Raw genomic sequence first — 21,273 nt, 5'->3', positions numbered from 1 at the left:
TTCCTTATACCTATATCTCTGTGACATCTGACATTGTACTCACGACTCTCGATTCCTGCCTTGAATTCGACGTTGCTATACGCGACAGAGCATCTTCCCTTCATCCAACAGAACATTGTACGACATTCATTTCGCGAGACGCAAAAAGGTTCGTGATGAGCTCTCGAAGAAAGTTAATGATATACGTGCGGTCGTTTACTAATGTAGTGATCCACGGAACACGGACAAAATCTATGGATACAGTGACGGTCGAAACGCTAACAGACAGGCAAACAATCAAGCTATTGATACAAGCATTGTCGGGCGTTACGGTTCGCTCGTGACCAGGGATCGAACAACCCCCCTCCCCGCCTCTCCTTCCCTCCACCTCAAATCACCAACCACCGCCTGGCGCGCTGCGGCTTCTCCGCCGCCGCGGCCGCCGCACGGAACAGCTGCTCGTGCCGCGACGCTGCGCGCGTGCTCAACTCGAGGTACTCCGAGAACGCGTGCGGCGGGAGCTCGAGCATGCCCGCCCCCGCACCCCCGCTGTCGCCGCCTCCGCCCCCGCCGCCGCGCCGCGCCGCGCCGGCGTCCTCGGCGGGGAGCACCGCGAGCACGTCGCGCGCCGCGATCCGCGCCTGCGGCACCGGCGACGCGAGGAACACGCGCGCCCCGAGCGGCGTGTACGTGTACACGTCCACCCACGCGTCGCGCGCGCCGTGGGCGTGTGCGGCTGAGGGAGACCCGGGAGCACGCGGGCGGGTTCAGGACGCCGTCGGGCGGGCGGAGGGGCGGGCGGAGGGGACGGACCTTCGACGATCATCACCTGGCGCTGCACGACCGCGACGGCGAGAGAGCCGTGTTCCAGCATCATGGGTGGTTATTTGGACGGGTGGCGAGGACGGTGGCGCTGCCAAAAGCAGGGTCGCAGGGCGCGGGGTAGAGGGAAAAGCCGCAGAGTGTACGGTGGCGAGGACGGAAGACGTGAGCCACCGGCGTATAAGTACGCTCGAGGCGGGACGTGCTATTGTTCTCTCCGATGGCACGGATGGGAGCCGCCACCAGACACAATAAGGGCGTGCGCCCGCAAAGCGGGCAATGAGGCAAGCAGCGTGACCAGGCTTGAAGGGCGCGACATTGTTTGAGCACGAAGGATCCACTCAGAGTGGAACAACGCCGTGGATGCAGGACGGAGCGCCATCTGGAACTGCAGAAGGCCCTCAACCGCCCACAGTGCACGTGGCGGCGCGATCACAACAGCTGTCTTTCTTGCACTCTCGTCCGCCACGCCGCCTCCACGAGCCTTCACCTTGCTTATTCCTCAAACCCACCGTCAACGGCCGCGCCACCACTGCGCGCTGTCTATGTACTCCCTCGGGGCGCGCGAGGGGCTTGTCATCGCCCGGCGGTGGGCCAAACCGCCCATATAATCGTCAATATATCCAATCAGCTACGATCTACAGGCAGCTCCAGTTAAATTCAACTAAAGTTCCCGACAGTTCACTGGCAACCTGCGCGCGTCGCGGTCGAGCGCCGTGGCAGGGACGAGGCGCGTCCTCTCTTCCTCGCGAGCTCCAGAAGGCACACGGAGGTGGCTGCAAGAATCCCAGCTCGCCGTAATGGGGCACAGGTCGGTTGCATCGCCCCGCGTGCACCGCGCGTGCAAGTGCGGATCGGGAGCGGAATGAAGGCTAAACGTCGAATTCATTGAGGGCAGTGGGGGCGGTGCAACACCAGGTGACAGATGAGGGTACGTACTACAAACGCCAGCCTTCGCGCAACCGATCGTCCTCTCGCCTGTGGTTCCCACAGAGGGTTCTTGCGCACAAGTGCTCTGCACAGGTAGGTGGTCGCACCGCTCGGGGCGTCAGGCGACTCGCCATTCGAACAGCCTTGACATGACACCGGTGAGAGAGAGCCTAAGGCTCTGGCAGGAGAAGACCTGGTTGGCTGTGTTTATCCGATCGTTCTTAATTAGTGCGCGTAGAATCCCGGGCTTCACAGCCATCGTAGGTGCATCGCCAGACGACGAGTGTGCAGGCCTTTCCGGAGTTATTCTCAGCGATCACGTACCCGCCAACTCCTTCACCACCAATCGCCGGATTATAAAAGAAAGAGCTTGATCGCTGCGTGTACCTGCACGCCCGCAGGACACCATTGAGCCAGAGATCTTCCCGTATTGCCCGCCGCGGGGCCCGTCAAACCCATCGCATCCTGCATCCGCACCGCGCAACGCAAGGACAATGGGGAGCTCGGCTGTTCTGGGGGCGAGTTTGGCAGGGCCTGGTTTTCCTCCGTTAGTATCGATGGATTTGAGTTCGGTTTTTTGCCTACGAGAATGCCTTCAGTGACGAGGCAGGTCGAATATGAGCGCGCACCGTCGGCTTCCACTCCCAGATCACTTGTCTCTCGAACGCCCGCCCTGGGTCAATGGTGACGCATTCGAAGGCGTGCCGGCCGTCGTCGCCGGCGCGGGGGGAGAGAAGCATGTCCTGGACTTGACGAGAGATTGTAGGCACCGCTATGGATTTGGAAACGCTTGAGGTTCAGGCGGAGTCTGTGGGCGGCTCGCGCTCGACAGCCTCATCGCGGCGCATCCGCGCATGTGTCCTCTACGCAGTGGACGTGGCCCACTGAAATCGCACCCTGCGCCACTTCGAAAACACGCATATCGCCGGATCCGCCGGCGTCTTCAAAGTGCGCCGCGCGCCGCTGCGCCGACGGACGTCTTCTTCCGACGTGCGGGGTGGAACGGCGCCGCCTCGCCCCGTCCTCGCCCGCGGGCGGCGACAGAAGGCTTCCTCGCGGCGACGCGGTGGACCTGGGGGCGTGTGCTAAGCGGGGTACAAAAGAGGCAGCCGGACAGGATAGAGGGACGGACGGATGCGCGACCTGCAGCGGCGGCTGCAGGGGTGGAGCGCCAGAATAGCCGAGGGTGGACCTATCCAGGGCCCTCCCTCGTCCCGCGCGCGCGCAACGTGCTTTCGTCCACCACGCCCGCCCCGCGCGTGCGCCGACACCGTGGAGAACGCGCGCGGACGGCCGGACAATCGCCCCCGCCATCGATACCCCCCGGGCCGTGGGCTCCCGCCGGCCACGGACCTGGGACCTGAGCACAGCCGTCCCGCGAGCCCCCACCGGAGCCGCGCACGTGGAGTGGCACTGCGAGCCTCCTTCCTCATCCTCCGCGGCCCTCGCCCCGCCCGCATCACCTGCCGCCGCGCCCCGGCTTCGATTGCGCCTCGAGGCCACCGTCCTCCCAGGCCCCCTCCCGTCCTCAAGCCCAGTGACTCATCGCGCACCGCCGCCCTCTCCAGACCTTCTCACTCGAGCCACCGGGCGGTGTAAGCATCGCACTCTTGTGTATTTATACCGCTATCGATCTACGCTTCCGTCCGCGCGCCGCGAAATCCAAACACTGCATGAGATGGGGAACAGATGGGGAACAGATGGGCAGCGAGGACAGATACAAGCCTATGAGTACAGTACAGTTTGGTTGATTCCGGCCCACGGTCAAGGGGTATCGTCTCCACAGGCGAGTCGCAGTGTCGAAGGGTGTGTAAGCAGAGGAAGGGGTGAATTATCGCGAGAGAGTGTCTCAGGAAGTGGAGGGGGAAGAGGAGAGTGAGGAGAGTGAGGAGGAGGAGGAGGAGGGCATAGGGATGGGTACACCAAACAGGCGGCCAAGGCCTCCTCCAAGGGTATCCTTACTAGTCTAGCATACGAGTAAGTGACTGGATCTATCCGAGAGGGTCCGATATCCCACAAATCTCGGAGAATAAACGAGCCGTCCATCGCGCCTGCGAGAGCCAAAGCCCGCAGGAGCGAATGTGCGCCTACCCCCACCTCCGGGCCGGGCAGCCATCGGGCGGTAGTGATCAGAGAAGGTGCCGCCAGCGGCTGGTGCGAGATCGTGAGGGCGATGGCGCGGGGCGGGGAAAGCAAGAGAGCGCGAGAAGCAAGACGAAAGCAAGGGGGCGAGCGCAAGATCCGAGTCGGCGGTTGACATAATGACTGCCCCGCCTCGAGGCTCGCCGGTGCGGGTGCAGGCTCAGTAGGACCTGATAAGCCGGACGTGCGCCTGCCAGGAGCCCATGGAGACGTGCTGGAGGCCGACGAGCATCAGGTGTTCGAGTGCGATCCCGTGCTTGCCCCCGACCTTCCAGTCCGCCTCCGCCGCGTCCTCCATCTTCTGGGTGCTCATCTCCTCGATGAACCGCTTCACCGTCTTCGCCACGTTCTTCGCCAGCTTCGCCCGCGTGATCGGGTGCGGCGGGCTCCGGAAATCCCGCGTCGGGATCTGGCGGCTCCAGGGCGCGTACCCAGGCCACTGTCGTAATGTCCGGCGCGCACGGGGAGGAGGGCAGAGGGGGAGGCGAGTCAGCGTCTGCCCGACCACATCATTCAATATCCGTGCGAAGAGAGACACTCACGTTCAACCGGATCGAGACCGACGGGCCCCGGCCCTCGAACATGGGGTCGTCCCGGCCCTCGAGCCTGCTGTACCGCTGCTTGATCGCGTCCTCGAGCGCGATCCCGCAGCCGTGCGGGCCATGGGTGAGGAACATGATCGGCGCCTCCAGGTTGACCTCCTCCACGTACCGCCGCCGGTCGCTGAGCGTGTGCGGCTTGTACGTCTTCTGCGGCACGAACAGGCCCCCGCGCGGGTGCCCGAGCGCGCTCGCGAGCGCGATCACCGAGCGCTGCTCCTCCGCGCGCACCTGGCTCGCCGCGGTGAGCGTGTACGCGGCGGTCATCGACGTCGGCCCGATCGGGGGCGAGAGCGCGTCCTCGGGGGCGAAGACGAGCTGCGGCTGGCACGTCTGCGCCGCCTGCCCGTCGTACTGGCCCGGATGGCGGGCGATGTGCGAGGGGGAGGTCGGGGACGCGGAGGTGCCCTGGATGTAGGGCGAGCTGTAGGGGGACATGGGGGGGTAGGCGTCGGGGGTGTAGGGCGGGGCGGCGGAGCCGGCGCTGGAGGGGGACGAGTGCAGGGGGTGGCCGCGCGAGGAGGAGGACCGGCCGGAGTGGCCTGGGGAGGGGGCCCAGGGAGAGAGCTGCTGGGGCTCGAAGGCGGCGAGCGCACCTGTCGTCGGCGGGAACTCGGTCTCGATCCGGATCTGGGGCAAGATACGCGAGGCGCCAGAGGGGTGGCCAAACGGGCCGTGTGGCTGCTGGTTGAAGTATACGTACGAGTCGTGGAGAGGGTACCCGCTCGCGTCGAACGATTCGGAGAAGAGCAGCGAGCTGTGGGGAGAGTCCCAAGGCAACGAGTGCACGTCCGGAGTGGGGACGGCGGACGAAGGCTCGGGGGAGTCGTCCTGGATGGTGAGCGCATACTATATACAACAGATGAGCACAGGCGAGAGGGACGAATCATGATCGCGATGACGTACATCAAACGGAAGGCCGAGGTCAAGCGGGTCGTGTGTGTGGTACTGGAGGTCCTCGGCCGGGGCACCCAGGAAGTCGGGGTGGCGGGGCGCGAGGTGCGCGGGGAGATGGAGCTCGGAGGGGGAGCCGGGGAGGGCGCGGATGGGGACGGACTGGGGCGGAGTCATGATGAGTGGGATGCTGGGATGGGGGGGAGGAGGAGGAGGCGAGAGTGGCGAGCTTTTAAGGAACCGAGGGCGAGGGCGTCTGACGAATAAGGCAGGTGCAGGCGGGAGGGCGGTGTTGGTGCACACTTCGAACGGCTGCAGAGGGCGAGTGTGCAGTGGAAGGACGGCGCGCCCGGCCGCGCTTTATACGCCCACACACGCGCCAGACGGCGCAGAGCAAAGGACATGCGCGGACCCCGGGCACGGCGGGGGGCGGGAGGGACGGGTCCTAGGAACGCAAAGCCACCCGTCCTCGTCTGCCTGCTGAGCACTCCTCCGTCGCGAACCCGCACCAACTGCAAGCCGTCGGTGCGCGGACGAACGTGACTCGAATGCTGCGGCAGCGCGCGGCGAGGGGAGCCGCGTCCCGGACCCCGTCCGCACGCCGGAGACCGCCCGGTCTGCGTCCGGCCGAGGGCGACGTGGGCGTGTGTGCAACGCGTCCCCCACGCGTCCGTCCTCAAGCCTCAAGTCCGCGGCGGGGCGGAGGTAGCGCGAGAGGGCAGTGTGGTGTGTTCAGATCGATAGCAGGAGACATATAGTCACAGCCATGAGCCGTTCCAGAAGAGCGCCAGCTCGTTTCTGCGTCGCCGGAAACATGTCCTCAACGCAGCTGGGCCCAGACAGGGCCCAGTGGACCACACCGCGCTGAACCCGCAGAAGCCCGGACGAACACGCCCACAAACGATTCGCGGGCCGCAGAACGCAGATTCGGGGATACGATGCATTTCCGACAACGCTCTCAGCGCAGATGGGCGCAGACAAAGGACGTGCATGAACTTGACGAGTACGCGAACAGAGCCCTGAGAACCCGGAGTAGACACATGCATGTACAGATCGCGGGTTCACACCGGGGCAAACACGAAGGCCCAGTTGAGAAGCCGGTTGGCAGATGGACCGTCGCAAGTACCGCGAACGCAGATAGGCTTGCAAGTGGGAACCAGAGCGACAGGCGCGGCCGAGGGGCGCGTAAGACGAAGGGACAGCGAAGAGGCAGGGGCAAGAGCGGAGGAGGACCAAGACGCAAACCGACCTCCATCAGCGCCTCGGCGTTTGCACACGCGTTGGTGGCCACCCAGCGTTCCTCTCAGTCTCCTCCACTCCTCCCTCGGCCGCCTCTGCCCCCCAATTCTCCCTCTGTTGTCCTTGCTGTCTTGGCCACCGTTTCAGACGCGTGCAATCGTCTTGTCTCACCATGTCCTCTCTCGCTGGCGCCCTCGAGTCGCCCAAACAAGAAGAAGTGGAGGACGAGGTGGCTGCCGCTGCCTCCGAGGAGGACAACGACCTCTTTGGCGGTGACGAAGATGTGACGATGGTCGAACACGAGTGTGTATCGTCTTTTGCCTTCTCCTTCGCCATGCCCATCCAAAGTTCCCTCGTCATCTTGCCAGGGCCCCCTCCACTGCCGCCTCCGAGCTCGCGGACCAAGATGAACAGATCACCTCCCAGGAGCGCCGCCGCCGCGAGCAACTCGAGTATGCCGATGACGACGACGCCGAGCCCCCTGCACAGCCAAAACTCCAAGCTGAGCTTGCGATTCCCAATATACCCGTGCCCCACAGCTCGGACGGCAACGTGCGTCTCTCTCTCCTCCCTGCGCCCGTCCGTCGAGCTTACGCCTCTTGGCGCGCAGCACTGGGTCATCAGGATGCCCAACTTCATCAAGGTGGACTCCAAGCCCTTCCACCCCGACACATACATCGGGCCGGAGCAGGAGGACGAAGACGCGCATCAAGCCGAGTCCTTCCAGCAGAAAAGCATGAGCATCAAGCTCAAGGTCGAAAACACCGTCCGCTGGCGGTGGGCCAAAGACAACCTCGGCCAGGACGTGAGTTTCATTCCGGGCTCGTCGCCCTTCTCTGTCCTCGGCCTGTCTTCTGACGACGTGTTTAATTTATTCAATGACCCCGTCCGCCAACGGCTATATGACCCCGCGCGCCCCGTAAATGAAACCTTCAGCGGAGGCAATCCAACAGCCGCATCGTCCGCTGGTCCGACGGCTCCCTCTCCCTCCAGCTCGGCAAGGAGCTCTTCGACATCACCCAGTCCGTCGGCGCCGGTGCCGGCGCCCGCCCCGGATCGCTCTCCCAGTCGCACTCGCACTCCGCCCTCCCCTCCTCCTCCCAATCCGCCTCCCAGCCCTCGGGCCTCTCCGCCTCGGGCCCCGGCTCCTCCGGGCTCACCTACCTCGTCGCCCAGCACAAGCGCGCCGAGATCCTGCAGTGCGAGGCCCTCGTCACCGGCTACATGTCCCTCCGCCCGACGGGCATGCAGAGCGACGTCCACCGGCTGCTCGTCCGCGCCGTCGGCCAGAAGCACTCGCGCGTCGCGCGCCTCCGCATGGCGACCGACCTCACCATGGACAGCGCCAAGGCGGACCTCGCGCGCGCGGCCGCCGCCGGCCGCAAGCAGCCGCGCAAGCCGCGCACCGGCGACCTCGACGACCTCGGCGCGGGGCGCCGCCGCCGCAGCGGCGGGGGCGCGGGCGGCGGTGGGGGCGGCCACGGCCGCAGCAAGCGCACGGGCGACGACATGTGGTCTGACGACGATGACGATGACGACGACGACGACGAGGGCGGGTTCGGCCGCGGCGGCTCCGAGGACGAGTACGGGGGCGGGAAGCGGCGCAAGTCCGGCGGCGGCGCGGACGACGGCGGGAAGAAGGGCCCGGGCGAGTACCAGACGGACGACTTCCTCGTCGCGGACTCGGACGAGGAGGAGGAGGACGCGGGCCGGCGCAAGCGGCGACGCGGCGGAGGGGGTGGCCGGGCGGAGGCGGAGGTGGACGACCTGGACCGGCTGGAGGCCAAGATCAACCAGAACGAGGCGGCGCGGCGCAGCAAGAGTGGCCCGGGGTCTGGTGCGCGTGGGGGCGCGGACTCGGACTCGGATGGGGACGGGGACGGGATGGATGTGGAGAGCGAAGACGAGGACATCGGCGCCCGCCGCACGGCGCGTGCTCCCGGCCGCAAGCGGCGTGCGGTGGAAGTGGAGGAGGATGAGGACTAGCGTGCCTGCTTCGCGTACTCTATCTGTATTACCAACGGCCTAATGCGTACATGGGCCCCCACAGCCTTCGAGAACGAGCGTGCACCACCCCAGAGAGCAAGAGAAATGAGGGTGGCCGCCGGCCGTAATAACAGACATCTCAACATGGCAACATACGGCTCTCTGTGGTCGGGCGAGCGTGGACATAGGCCTGTCCTTGCCGGAACCTTACTACACCGTACCCCGCGCAATGTCGCGGAGAACTTTGTCCTCGTCCCAACGCCCCACGGGACGGATTGCCTGCACGACGGCCTGGTTCGCCTCGTTCCCCTTGAGCAGGTTCCGGAGCGCGAAGAGGCGTGCTCCCGCATGTCTACGCGCAGGCGAGCGCACAGGCGCGTTAGCCACCCCGCCAAGGCAACGTCGCAAGCGGTGCGCCACTCACATGGGTTAAGTCGTCGACGACGCAGAGGTTCATTACCGCCGGGACGCCGCCGCAGGCACGCGCGCGGTCTTGCACCGCGCGATCCTCGGCCGCGAGCACGCCCAGCAGGCGGACGAGGTCGCGCTTGACGTGCGCGAACGCCTGCGCGACCGCCGCCTGCTCGGGATCCGAGCCCGCGTCCCCACGCCCACGATCATTTGGCCTGGCGTCCACGTCGCGCGGGGTGTTGGCGCGGGGGGCCGCCGCACGACCTTGCCGTAAGTGATTCGAGGCACGAACGCGTCCACGAGCCCGAGGGTCTCTGTGCGGCCGTCAGCAAAGCATCGCGGCTGGTGTTCGAGGGGCTACGACATCGGCGGTCATGCGCACGCGCAGACGCAAACGCACACGTACACGTACACGTACACGTACACCCGTGCCCGCGGACGAAGCCTATGACGCGAAAGCAGACAGCTCCAAGGCGGGAAAAACTCACCGACGAGACACTCGACGAATCCCTGGCCCACGGGACTAGCCGCAGCCGCGACTATGTTTCTGGGAGTGCGCGTTCCGCCGGAGTCGGCTGAGGACGACAGCGCGAGGGCGGTCGCGCCGGATTCTTCAGCCCGCAGGCACGCCGTCGTGATGCACTCCGTGACGAGCACCAGGGCCTCGCAAACCTTGGGCAGGAGCAGGTCGAGCTCGTGCAGAGGCGCGCTCGCACCAGCGGCTGCGTGTGGTTCGCCCCCAGGAACGTTTGGGCCCATTCTCGTCTCCGCAGGCGCGCCGTCGTCTGCGGGTGTGCGAGGTGTGGCCTCATGGCTCTCCGGCCCACCGGTGTCTTGTGAGCCCAGGGCTCGGTGGATGGCGCGCTGTGCGTACGCTCCCAGGCTCAGGAACTCGCCGACGAGGACGTCAAGAAGACATTTCCCGTCTCTGTCGGGTCCCCTTGCCAACGCCACCTCGTGTGCCACCTGGGAGCCGTGCAGATAGGAGTCTAGAAGGCGTAGGAAGGTCGTCTGGTGGGGTGCGACGGCTTCGCCTTCGCTGCCGGACACGGAAAAGCATTCAGTCCAGGCGCATTCCAAACGGCGATTAGCTAACAGGGGGACGTGTGCCAGCGGCCGGGTACTCACACAGCGATGCTTCTATACAGCGTGGGCCCGGCTCCGGCCTCTATGGCGCGACTGAAGACCTCAGAGCTATCAGATTGCGAATTCGCGGGAGGAGCATGAGCGAATGGCAGTGACGGCAGGCTGCGGATATGAGCACGCACCCAATGTCGAATGCCTGGCCGCGTTCGCTCGCTTCTTCCGCTTCGGACAGCGAAGCGACTTGGTCGAGCATCGCGATAGAGAGCCGCGGGCCCTGGGCGCCGTCAGCCAAGAGTTGCCTGAAGCAGGAGCGGTCAATGGGCCGGCGTGAAGCGCGGTGCGTGTGGGACACACATCCTGCTGACACTACCGTTTACGCAGTTGAGACGAGGACGAAAGCGGAAGAGAGTGTAGTAGGGTCCGGAGACGAGAAGAGGCGGCTGGAGGGCAAACGCCGGGGCGGATGAGGACGCAGTGCGGCCACAGTGCCCAAGGAAGGCATACGTCAATACATTGCGCTCTTCTGGAAGGCTGAGGTAGGTGGTCCACAGGGCGGCGGCTAGCGCGTCGTTGGCCGTGACCATGTTGGAGAGGGTCTGGGTAAGCAGGCGTGTAAGCGGAAGGACTAGGAGGAAGGCAGCCGCTGTCAGACAAGCTTTGCAGAAAATTTTTTGGGCAGACCGGAAGCGTCCTGGGTCGCGTAGAAGGAAGTGGAATGGTAGAGCAGCGTCCGAACATGTGGCTCGCATTCGCTGCGGAGGAGACGAGGAGGGATCGTGTGAGAGGCTGCGGGGCTGTAGACGTTCGAAAAAGAAGACTGACAAGGCCCTTGCTTGGTTCATTGGTGTAGCAGCAACAAGGTTGCGGGTGAATTTGGCGAGAGTGAGAGTGAGAGGGCGGGCGAGAGGTGGATTGGTAGCGTATTGGGCAGCCTGGGACCAGAGACGAAGGAGGATGGGCCAAATAGAGGGACTGGTGGCATTCCCGATATTCTCTCTGGAAACGGCGGTTCGCAATGCGCGAAGCCAAAGAAAGGACAAGGGCGCACCGAGCAATGGAAGACCGCGCGAGCACGGTCGCTGACTGGTCGAGGAGACGGACGAGGAGAGCGGTCTGCGTCGCGTCGAGTGCGGCGGCTGCGATGGCGTGTATTGCGCCGTCTGACCCAGGGGCTGGGTCAACGGGCTCGCCCATTGACGGAGCTTCCGCCATGTGAGGCTGGGAGTATGTGGTTTCGGAGGAAGAGGTGGCCAGCCTGCGACGCCCGACACTGAGCTCGCCGACGTCCGCGACGAGCAGAGGATCGATCCTTTCCGGGCCGCCGGGCCGCACGTGCTCCTGCCGCGCCCGCCCCGCGCTCCGACGCGCTCAACCGTCCGTCGTCGCCGCCGTGTCCGCTGTCCTCATCCGCGGCCCTCCTCGTGCCATGGCCACAGATCCCAACGCTGCCCTCAATGTCTCTCTTGAGGACCACCTCGTCGAATCTCTCCGCCCCTTGCACGCTCTCCTTCCCGACGAGCTTGCAGCTCAACTCGGGTCTGCCCTCGACCACCCTCTGTCCAGTCCGTCTCCTGGGAGCGAGAAGGAGACGGAAGCAGCGCAGTGTCCTCCTAGAACGATCCCATACTCGCTCCTCTCCGCGGTCGCAAGGTGGGCACGCACGCAGCCGGCCCAAGACGCGCTCGCGCACCACGACCCGCCGCTGGACGCACGCGACTACTCGATGGTCGCTCTCCTCGCCGGCACCCGCACCTCGCCCGAGCGCCGCTTCCCCCTCCCTGCCGCACCCGCCGCCGCCGACGCCGCGAAGGAGCGCAGCGACCGCCGGGCGGTACCACGCTCGCCAACGCCCTGCTGAGCGTCGTGGGTGCTGGCCTCGGCGTCTTCTGGGCCGCAGAACGCCTCCACTGGCGGACGAATGGGTGCGTGCCCCCCGCCCCGCACCTGCGTGCGCTCCGCTCTGCAACCTGCCTTTCCGGGCGCGCCCTGTTCCTCCGCTCGCGCAACGCTCACACCCCTTTTTTTTTTTCCGCGACGCGTGCCGCTGCACGCGCGACCGCCAGCGGGTGCTTCTAGCGTTATCCACCGCCCTCATCGTCGCAAGCTCCGAGGCGATCCTCTATCTCATCTGGGAGGACCGGCGGGCCAAGTCCAAGGCGTCCGCCCGCGCGCGGCACGGAACGCGGCTGCGCGGCGAGCGCCGCGTTTCGCTCGTGGACAAGAAGGACGGCGACGGCGACAGCGTGGGCGCGACGGGCGCGGAAGCCGAGGAGGACACGGGGGTGGTGTCTGCGTCGGCCACGGACGGTTCGGGCACCGCGCGGGCAAACCTACGCGAGCGTCCTGCGGGTGGGCGTCCTGGCGCAGACGCGGCGGAGAAGGTGGAGGCGTAGCCTGCCCGTGTTTCTCCCCCAGCGGGGCCGACAACCACAGCGCGGCTTCGATGCATCCTCTGCCCCGGACCCCGTCGGCGTCGCGGGCTATCGGGATGGAAGGTGCTGCGCGGTCGCCGCCAGCCCAGCGGTCAGTTGGTCGGGTTGGCGGTCGACGACGCACACGCTGCGGTGCGGGGAGCAATGTGCCTACCCCTGAATATCCGGATGTTCCACCCCAGGCCACTCTTCCGCCGCCGGCATCTCTCCCTCGACAGCCGCCAGCTGGGCGCAAAAGGCTCGCGCCCTTGGCACTTAAGCTAGAAGCTTCGTCGAGCTGTATTCGGCATTCATGTGTCGTATACACGGAGAATGCGCATGAGCTCGCACAGATACCAGCCCGTCAGGCCCCAGACCTCCAGTCGCCCGTCCCTCCCCCCGCCGATCTCATCTCGCCCCGCATGGTCGCTCGCCCAAGTGACCTCCGCCACGCTCCCCGGCCCCTCCGAGTGCACCGCGCCAGGTCCGCCCACGATGTCTCCGACGTCGACGGCGTGGTACGGCCGCTGGCCGCGGAAGAGGTACGTCTGCAGCCGCGAGGCGGAGACCAGGGCTCGAAGCGGCAGGTGGAACGCGTGTGCGACTTCCCGCTGGGAGAGCGTTAGGGTCCCCAGCCCGACCGACGGGAGCGGCGCGTCCTCGCCCTCTGGTTCTGTCCGTTGATCCGTCGCTGGCAGCACGACGCCCTGCGGTGCGGCGGCAGAGGGGCGTGGTTGACTCGACGGCAATGCGCCAGACGGTGAGAGGTAAGTACGCACTACGTACGGCCAGACGCGTAGTCCACCAAGCGACCGCTCTGCAGGCCCAAGACGTCCGAGGAGCTCGACCTGAGAGGGGCGGATGCCCACCTCCTCTGCCGTTTCACGTAACGCAGCAGCCTGCGGAGACTCGTCCAACTGGGCGCCGACGGTCGCGAGTCAGGGTCTGACGGGCGTGTGCGCGCGCGACAGGCGCACGCACGCATTGTGCGAGCGGGGACGTACTTGGTCGACCCGACCGCCCGGGAAGCTGTGGCGCACGAAGGAGGCAGAAACCTGAACGCGGGCGCGGGTTTCGTGCGGGATGACGAACGTACCTGACTTCGCCAGAATGCGTCCTAAGCTTCCCTCTGACCTCTAGCAAGATGCCCGGCCTGTTGTCCACATTGCAAAATGGGATTAGCACGGCCGCATGGCCTTCCGAGGGCGAGTAGACGTTCTCGGCAGGGACGTAGGCGGTTTCAAGAGCGCGCCGGATTGTATTGCAAGTGCGGCGAGTGAGCGGCTCGGTGAGCGAAATGAGCGGGCGGGCCGAGACAGACGAAAGGCCCATGGAGGCAGCGAGCAAGGAGCGGGTGGCGGGCCCAGGGTCGGCGACTCGGCTCACTGGGGCTCACTGCAGGACGCCCGTCGTTGGACGCTGAGCGAGCACTCGCCTCGGCTGTTCTCCTGCTCCCCTCAGTGCCATGAGAGGCTACCACATCCGCATCTCCCTCCCCTCGCCATCCTCGCCCTCCAACCCCTCCTCTCCGACGCCCTCGACCTCGCACAAGCACACCTCCAGCATCTCCACCCACGAGAGCGCGCGCCCCTCTCCTTTCATCCCAAGCTCGCTTTTCCAACCCCTCCCGTCCCATCCGCCGCGCTACGCCTCCCGCAGGAACACCCTCTCAGCCTACCCGAGACCCGGCGCAGGCCCGAACACAGATCGCTCTCTCGACGCGCGCCCGCGCAAAGACTACCGCCTCGGCCCCATCCGCGTAGACTGGGTCGACTTCTCCGACATGGACGCCCCTGGCGCAAGCCTCCCCAAACCCAGTCTCGGGAAGGAGCGCGAGGGTTCGACGCAGCGCAAAGGTGCGGCCTTCTTCTTCTTGCTCCGATCGCAGCCGTTCGAATTGCCCATTCGCGCATCCGCAGGAGAACTCGCGTCCGCGACCTTTGTCCGCCACAGCAAGTCGGGCTCCACCGACCTCCCCGAGGGCATCGTCCACATTTTCCGCGACTATCCGGGCCCATCGGAGACGAATGGAATGAGCTACGCATCCGCTGTTGCAAATACCTCGGCCCAGCCGCCTGGGCAGTCTGACTCCCGCAATCACGCCGAGTCCGACGACGTCACCCTCGCCGTGCTCGCCGTCCCCTCGTGGCTCGCCCCCTCCGACTTCCTGGCCTTCGTCGCTCCCGCTGCGGATGGTCTGTTGCATCTGAGAATGATCCGGTCGGTTTTTGCACCTCGCAGCCGCAGCGGGTCCGTTCGCTGACTCCCATGCAGCGACACCGCGCCCAACAGATCCATCGTGGTTATGAAATTCAGGGACACGTCGCATGTGGCGGAGTTCATCGAGGCCTACAATGGCAAGCCATTCAACTCCATGGAGGTACGTCTGCTTGCGCTTCTGTGGCAGCTCTCGCGCTCATTTCCGTGTCCAGCCGGAAGCCTGCCATGTCGTTCGCGTACTGTCCATAGCCGTCGACGTCGACGACCACGTCTCTCAAAATATATGCGATTTAGCGTCCACACGGGTGGACGGGGCTTACGAGCTTCCGACCTGTCCTGTGTGCTTGGAACGAATGGACGCCGCCGTCACCGGCCTGGTGACCGTCCCCTGCTCCCATAGCTTCCACTGCGCCTGCCTGAGCAAATGGGGCGACAGCAGGTGAGTCTCCTTCTCCTGGCCCACCCTTCTCCCCGCTATCAGCGCACCGCTGAACGCGCCCCGCGGCCTGCGCAGATGCCCCGTCTGCCGGTACTCACAGAACCTGCTCTCCTCGCACCCCACCGCGCCGCCGCCGGCCGCCCCGCGCGCCCGCTCCCGTTCTCCTCCCCCTCCTCGACCGCCGAGCGCTCCCACTGCGCCGACTGCGGCAGCACGACCAACCTCTGGATCTGCCTCATCTGCGGCAACATCGGCTGCGGCCGCTACGGCCGCGCGCACGCGCACGCGCACTACGCGGGCACGACCCACCTCTACGCGCTCGAGCTCGAGACCCAGCGCGTGTGGGACTACGCCGGCGACGGCTACGTCCACCGCCTCATCCAGAACAAGGCCGACGGCAAGCTCGTCGAGCTCCCCTCCGCCGCCGCCTCCGTCGGCCGCGACGCGCGCGGCGGCCCGACCGCGGCCGACGCGCTCACCGCGGAGAAGATCGAGGCGATCGGGATCGAGTACTCGTACCTGCTCACCTCCCAGCTCGACTCCCAGCGGACCTTCTACGAGGCGCAGGCGGCCGAGCTGCGCGCGCAGGCCGACGCCGTCCGCGCGCTGCTCGACCAGCTCCGCGCGGACGCGGACGCCGCGCGCGCCCGCGCAATCGACGACGCCGCGGCCGAGCGCGCCCGCGCTGCCGAGGTCGAGCGCGAGCGCGCGAGGGCAGACCGCCGCGCGGAGAAGGCGGCCGAGCTCGCGCGCACGCTCGCCAAGGAGCTCCGCGAGGAGCGCGCGGTGTCCGAGGGGCTGATGAAGAACCTCGCGGCGGCGCGGGAGCAGGCGGCCGCGGCGGCGCGCGAGACGGACGCGTTCCGGGCGAAGGTGGCGGAGCTCGAGGACCAGGTGCGGGACGTGATGTTCTTCCTCGAGGCGAAGAGCATGATCGAGAACGGGGACGGCGTCGCGGGGGAGGCGGCCGGGGGCACCGTCGGCGTCGCCGAGGCGGCGGAGAGCAAGTCGGCGGCGAGCAGACGACGGAAGGGGAAACACGCCGGATAGGGATCCCGCAGGGTCGGACACGTATCGCAGACGCGTCTGTACGTTGGCGTGCTTTGCCGCTTGGCGTTGAATTTTCCAGACACAATCCGCCAGACCATAGGTCACCGGTGACTGGTGACCGGTGACAGCTCTATGAGTCTAGTATATTGGCACCGGGTGGCAACCGAAGGTCAGAGTGCAGTGCAGAGGACAGCCTAGGACAGCGTGCTCATGTCAAAACATCATCGCATCGCCACACACTAACCAACGCAGGGTCGGACGTCGGCCCTGCCATGATGTTCCTTCGAGCAATTCGCAAGGTCATTGCTATGGCATTCCCCAAGACGAGTTCATTTACTATTGCACGCCGATACGACCCCCGAAGTCCAGAGATTCACGATCCAAGGAACATGTGGTAGATGCAGTGTTACGTGTACGGACAGTATGCAAAATGCGAGATGATAACAATACGACAAGGGAGACGAGCACAACCGAAGTTTCACCACAGCTCTCCATCGAAACGGTCCAAGACGACATTCGCGTCCTCGACGTCCTTCTGGGCCTTCTTTCGCATGTAGAAAATAGGGCAATCGCGACTCGTGCAGAGGACATCCTAAAAACGCCGGTGAGCTTCCCATTATCGGACATGAGCAAACCAAGTACCTGGTGCAGAGACCCTTGACAACGTTGGCATTGCGTCCATAGACGTGAGAAGCGCACCTGGAAGTCCGAGGTTGTCGACACCTGCTTCTGATACAAGTCCCCAAGCCTTGGCCTGCAGTTGTTGCACACCGCGCCGTCTGCCAGTGATTTCATCAGCCCGTGTCCTTCACAGTTGCAAGCAGGCTACTTACTCTTCACGCTATTGCTAGCCTTCAGAGGCGTTTTGCATCCTAGGCAGGTGGCCGTCTTCACGGCGAACTTCATCAGCCCACCGACCGTCGGAGTCGCGATCTGGATTGTCCGAGTGTGGTCGCCGGAGACTGTAGGAAAATATGGGATGAGAAACCAGAGGTGCGGGCCCAATGAAAACGCGCGCACGGAGGGTTGCGGCCTTGTCCCCTAGGATGGGCTCGAATATACGCATAAGAGGGTTGGAAAGTTGGTTATCAAGATAGTACTTGGTATCGATGGGTATATTGTTCTCGAGCACGTAGATGGGATCTTCGGACTTCTCGTACGCCGCGGCACCTTCCAAGCGCAGACATCAGAAAGCGCTCGAATAGTCCAACACGGTCTACATACCTTTGATACCCTTTATAATCACGTATGCAACGCGATCTCCAAGTGCAGGTGCAGAACCTGCATCTCGTTGGCGCATACGTTCCGCCAGTTCAACGTGCGCCTGCTTGCCAGCATAGTCTAAGTTATCGTCAACGCTTGGCCTTTGGAGAAGCGTTTTTCACGCTCACCTTCTTTCGTCTTGGAAAGAGCTTTCGTGATCACCAGTTGAGACATGTCTACTTTGTTCTGGAGCAGATCAGAGATTGTCTGCTTCACATAGCTAAACAAGAGTTAGAATACCCAAAGTGTCATCGAGCACATGACAACTCACTCCTCGGCCCCCTTGACATCACGGTCGATGAGCATCTTATGAAGGCAGGTCTCGATAACAGTCGACACAAGCCGACAGTTGTCTCGACGGACGGTCTACGTTGGTGATCAGACAGGTATACTCGTGCACAACACTCAACATACCTCAATGCCCTTCGCATCCATCTTATCGTACTTCTCGGTCTTGGTCCAGTATAGTCCTGCATACCGCTTCTTGTTGATAAGCAAGTAAGGGAAATAAACCTTCTCGAACTCCAGTTTGATGGGCTTGATGAACTTGCTCGACACCAAGTCCGCTGCTTCGCTCCCTACAGGTGGTTGAGACATTGCGCATCCACGAATAAACACAATGGGCTCACCTAGCCGCATACATGTAGGGAGGTCGCCAGGGCCGAACCGAATCATCACAGAGTCGGTGTCGCCGTAGATGACAGTGGCGTCATGGTCGTAGCCGTTTGCTGTGCAATACTCGGCCTCCACCTCTTGCTTGGTCTTCTCGATCATCTGTCGTCCATAGGACGTGGTACTTGAAGAGATTGCCAGACAGGGTAGCTTGCCAACAGTTGCTCCAGAAAAACCGTAAACGGAGTTGGCGCTGATCTAAGAGCAACGTGAATAAAACGCCTCCTTACCATCGCAAAATAGAACCGACCTTGAGAGCAAGCTGTCTGCCATCCAGGACGGCGCGTTTGGAGGGATCGGGTTCCTGCTTCAGCATCGCCTTGACGCGCTTCCGAGCACCGATCAGCTCCTCGAGGATCGTTGGCAATAGCCCTTTCCTTTTGGAGGCTTTCACGAACAGATCTAAACTGTGGTGAGTATGCTATCAATAATGAGTACTGCAGCAAATACCGTTATTGGGTGTATGGATGTAGTCCACATCCTTAACTAGCTTGAGACGATCCACCGTAGCCTTGTCTAGAAGTGTCGTGTAGCAAAGATTGTGCGCCATCATGATAGAGGGGTACAGCGAGCTGAAATCGAGAGTCGCGATAGGAACGTCATAGTAACCTTTCTTGGGCTCGATGACGGTGGCACCCTCGTACCCCTCCTCAGACCCTACAGAATTGTGAGATCGCGCTCACAGATGCATCAACAGAAACCCATACCCTCTCCCTTCAGCGCGGGGATGATGTAACCGTCATCGTTTGCCTTTCGATAGAGCTGAGACAGTACTTTGATCGACTGCCCGCGAGACAACAGATAGTTGAATGGTACGCCCGTGATACGTGCCATCTCTGTGTAGTTGATGAAGCACATGAGTTTGTCCATCAACCGCTGAGGGAGATACGCATCCTGTGAAGCCAGTTCAGTACAGCTAGTGGACATAATTGAATGAAGGACCACCTTCAAACAGTACACAGCGAGACGCCGTCGCGATTCCGGCGTGCCATTCTGAAGTTCGGTGATGACGGAGTGATGCACGTCCTCCTTTTGCTCGCCAAGGAAGTGTGCACAGACAGAGTTAAGCGTGTAACTTCGAAGCTTGTACTCGCGTTGGACGTATTGTAAGATATCAATTTGCAGCCGGCCGTCCATCTGTGTTTCTTTCGAATCGCGTTGACCGAATGCTTTGGAGGAGAAGTGAGTATCTTTAATCTGCGTCTGCTTGTCTGCACAGAAGGTTAGATACAAGAAACGGCTCGAGACCAAGGGCATCTTACTGAGTATTCGGCCGAGATACGGGAAACTCTTGGACTTGAGAGCCTGTGCCCGGTCCAACAGATAAGGCAGATCGAAGTTCGCTATGTTGTACCCGATGATGACATCTGGGTCAACCTCTTCCACGAAGTCGCGCCACTTCTCCAGCATCTCTTGCTCGTCAGAGAATGAGATGACTTGCGAGCCAACAATGTTTGCACACGTATTGAGCGTGAACACATTGCGTATAAACGGCTTGGTTTCACCTGTGACATCATCAGCAGAGGAATTTGAATGCAATCTTCTTCTACGAACCCTGCCGGGTTACCATATTCGCAATCTGAATGACTGGGTCGACGTTTGCTTCGGGGAAAATGCCTTTACGTCCCGCACACTCGATATCAAAGCTCAAGATGCGGAGTGGTGCGGTCTTGGACCACTGGTCATCGGGTGAATGCGAGATGAATTTGTCCCATCTGTGTCATGACATTAGTTCAGTAGTGGATACTGTAACATTGAGGTACGCACTTGACACTCAGCTCAATCTGACACTGAGACTTCTTGTCTTTTCCGTTCAGGAGCTCGTACTGACCAGCCGGTACCTCTATCCAGTTCATGCCCACCACCTGCGAGAGAGCGCTTAGTCAAGCTCAAGTAAAGCGCACCACGGAAAGCATACCCGAGTATCAATCATAAATCGCAGCGTGTACGCAATGTTGCTCTCAAAGGTGGCTACTTCGTGCATGAAGAATTCCTTGTAGGCACACTGTCCCCTCTCGAGCATGCGTTAAAGTCGAACCCAAAATGTCAGCCAGGGGTTCATTCGATGTAATGGAGGAGACATATCTCGGACGCGTGGAAGACTTCTCTGATCTGAAAGTGTGATCTTGATGAAGCTGACCCAGTCATCTCCTCTATAACCCCACAGACTGCGTTTGCTGACAATATCCATGTGTTTGACGGCGGGACTGTCCGCCTGAGCCTAGTGCGGAAACGCATGAGAAGAAGGGAACCTAGCTTCACTGAATAAACCTACGTTGACATGACGCATGAAGGGAGCGAGGTCTTCAGTAATGAAGCCTCGAGGTGTCGCGATGTAGAAATATGGCAAGAAGTCGATGACATGGGCCAGCACGCTGTTGCCATTCTAGAGAGTGTCAGATTCGAGGAGCGCACGAGACAAAAGGAGCACGTACTTCGGTTACGCCAAACATCCTAATAGTGGTTGCACCATTCTGATAGTTGACGGAGTCCTCGATGTCTATTTGCTGGAACACTAGAGAGATGTCATGTCTCTGGTTCGCAAGGATGCGAAGGTAGGCATACCAATGCTGTCCCGTTTTGAATTGATGGGGACGAGACGAGGACGCGCCCATTGATCTGCACCACCCTCTGCGTCTATCCGAATCGTTGGAAGGAGTTCACTGGAGTAATGATGGTATATACCTTTACTCTCATTCGTGTCCTCCTTCAGCCTCTGCAAAACGTCGGCAAACGAGGATTGCGTGGGTTGAGAGCTCGAGAATGAGGGAGGATCCAGCCTTCGCCTCTTGGGCGCAGGTTCAGACTCCATACTGAGCTTGAAGCTCGTGTCACTGTAGGAGAGAAGTGGTCGATGAGCGAGAAGGTTGAGACGCGTCCAGGAAGAAGTATTCATACCCGCTATGGACAGGCACGTTCTCCTTCGAGGACGGGGACCCAGCAACCATTTCACGAAAACGCGAAGACGATGGGCCGAGTGGAGGGGGAAGAGGGGGAGGGTGACCGACGGTGAGGACGGACGCGTCTGGGGAATGAGACGCGTCGCAGACGCCTGAGGACGCGACGATGACGCGCTTGGTCCTATTTGCGTTGTGGCGAGAGCTTGGATCTCGCGTAGATCTCCTGCATC

General features: G+C 62.8%; 8 protein-coding genes across 8 annotated transcripts; 3 read left to right on the top strand and 5 right to left on the bottom strand.

Moving 5' to 3' along the window:
• Nucleotides 1-368: 368 nt before the first annotated feature.
• BXZ73DRAFT_88613 (uncharacterized protein) lies at nucleotides 369-853 on the bottom strand (the record flags this gene model as incomplete). The annotated part of the gene is made up of 2 exons (XM_048025021.1): nucleotides 369-715; nucleotides 793-853. The coding sequence occupies 2 exons, from the start codon at nucleotides 851-853 to the stop codon at nucleotides 369-371; spliced, it is 408 nt and encodes a 135-aa protein (XP_047880796.1).
• Nucleotides 854-4,033: 3,180 nt separating this feature from the next.
• On the bottom strand, nucleotides 4,034-4,979 carry BXZ73DRAFT_42374 (uncharacterized protein; the record flags this gene model as incomplete). Its single annotated transcript, XM_048018944.1, has 3 exons — nucleotides 4,034-4,312; nucleotides 4,416-4,688; nucleotides 4,788-4,979. Coding segments are annotated over 3 exons (744 nt in total), but the record flags the coding sequence as incomplete, so codon positions are not given.
• A 1,798-nt stretch (nucleotides 4,980-6,777) lies between these two features.
• Nucleotides 6,778-8,591, top strand: BXZ73DRAFT_75458 (Leo1-domain-containing protein; the record flags this gene model as incomplete). Its single annotated transcript, XM_048022214.1, has 4 exons — nucleotides 6,778-6,908; nucleotides 6,974-7,157; nucleotides 7,216-7,410; nucleotides 7,542-8,591. The coding sequence occupies 4 exons, from the start codon at nucleotides 6,778-6,780 to the stop codon at nucleotides 8,589-8,591; spliced, it is 1,560 nt and encodes a 519-aa protein (XP_047880794.1).
• A 210-nt stretch (nucleotides 8,592-8,801) lies between these two features.
• BXZ73DRAFT_98771 (uncharacterized protein) lies at nucleotides 8,802-11,300 on the bottom strand (the record flags this gene model as incomplete). The annotated part of the gene is made up of 10 exons (XM_048027794.1): nucleotides 8,802-8,900; nucleotides 9,016-9,171; nucleotides 9,207-9,316; nucleotides 9,491-10,041; nucleotides 10,131-10,196; nucleotides 10,271-10,387; nucleotides 10,443-10,684; nucleotides 10,741-10,840; nucleotides 10,911-11,084; nucleotides 11,137-11,300. 10 exons carry the CDS (start codon nucleotides 11,298-11,300, stop codon nucleotides 8,802-8,804), a joined length of 1,779 nt encoding a protein of 592 aa, XP_047880793.1.
• A 214-nt stretch (nucleotides 11,301-11,514) lies between these two features.
• BXZ73DRAFT_98770 (uncharacterized protein) lies at nucleotides 11,515-12,481 on the top strand (the record flags this gene model as incomplete). The annotated part of the gene is made up of 2 exons (XM_048027793.1): nucleotides 11,515-11,919; nucleotides 12,152-12,481. 2 exons carry the CDS (start codon nucleotides 11,515-11,517, stop codon nucleotides 12,479-12,481), a joined length of 735 nt encoding a protein of 244 aa, XP_047880792.1.
• A 329-nt stretch (nucleotides 12,482-12,810) lies between these two features.
• On the bottom strand, nucleotides 12,811-13,831 carry BXZ73DRAFT_98769 (NUDIX hydrolase domain-like protein; the record flags this gene model as incomplete). The annotated part of the gene is made up of 4 exons (XM_048027792.1): nucleotides 12,811-13,206; nucleotides 13,279-13,416; nucleotides 13,504-13,528; nucleotides 13,596-13,831. 4 exons carry the CDS (start codon nucleotides 13,829-13,831, stop codon nucleotides 12,811-12,813), a joined length of 795 nt encoding a protein of 264 aa, XP_047880791.1.
• Nucleotides 13,832-13,964: 133 nt separating this feature from the next.
• Nucleotides 13,965-16,208, top strand: BXZ73DRAFT_88612 (zf-UBP-domain-containing protein; the record flags this gene model as incomplete). The annotated part of the gene is made up of 5 exons (XM_048025020.1): nucleotides 13,965-14,355; nucleotides 14,419-14,719; nucleotides 14,774-14,879; nucleotides 14,932-15,158; nucleotides 15,371-16,208. 5 exons carry the CDS (start codon nucleotides 13,965-13,967, stop codon nucleotides 16,206-16,208), a joined length of 1,863 nt encoding a protein of 620 aa, XP_047880790.1.
• A 478-nt stretch (nucleotides 16,209-16,686) lies between these two features.
• Nucleotides 16,687-21,091, bottom strand: BXZ73DRAFT_42463 (DNA polymerase family B-domain-containing protein; the record flags this gene model as incomplete). Its single annotated transcript, XM_048018958.1, has 23 exons — nucleotides 16,687-16,800; nucleotides 16,851-16,987; nucleotides 17,042-17,170; nucleotides 17,229-17,378; nucleotides 17,433-17,549; nucleotides 17,600-17,691; nucleotides 17,743-17,837; nucleotides 17,886-18,049; nucleotides 18,101-18,341; nucleotides 18,394-18,545; nucleotides 18,594-18,800; nucleotides 18,851-19,037; nucleotides 19,089-19,354; nucleotides 19,406-19,648; nucleotides 19,698-19,858; nucleotides 19,911-20,008; nucleotides 20,062-20,155; nucleotides 20,225-20,364; nucleotides 20,419-20,529; nucleotides 20,579-20,658; nucleotides 20,709-20,780; nucleotides 20,829-20,977; nucleotides 21,042-21,091. 23 exons carry the CDS (start codon nucleotides 21,089-21,091, stop codon nucleotides 16,687-16,689), a joined length of 3,249 nt encoding a protein of 1,082 aa, XP_047880789.1.
• Nucleotides 21,092-21,273: the final 182 nt, after the last annotated feature.

This window comes from Epithele typhae (assembly GCF_022376455.1).
Source record: "Epithele typhae strain CBS 203.58 chromosome Unknown BXZ73scaffold_8, whole genome shotgun sequence".
NCBI lineage: Eukaryota > Fungi > Basidiomycota > Agaricomycetes > Polyporales > Epitheliaceae > Epithele > Epithele typhae.
Note: the sequence above shows the minus strand (reverse complement) of the source record. Positions and strands in the feature narration are given on the sequence as shown.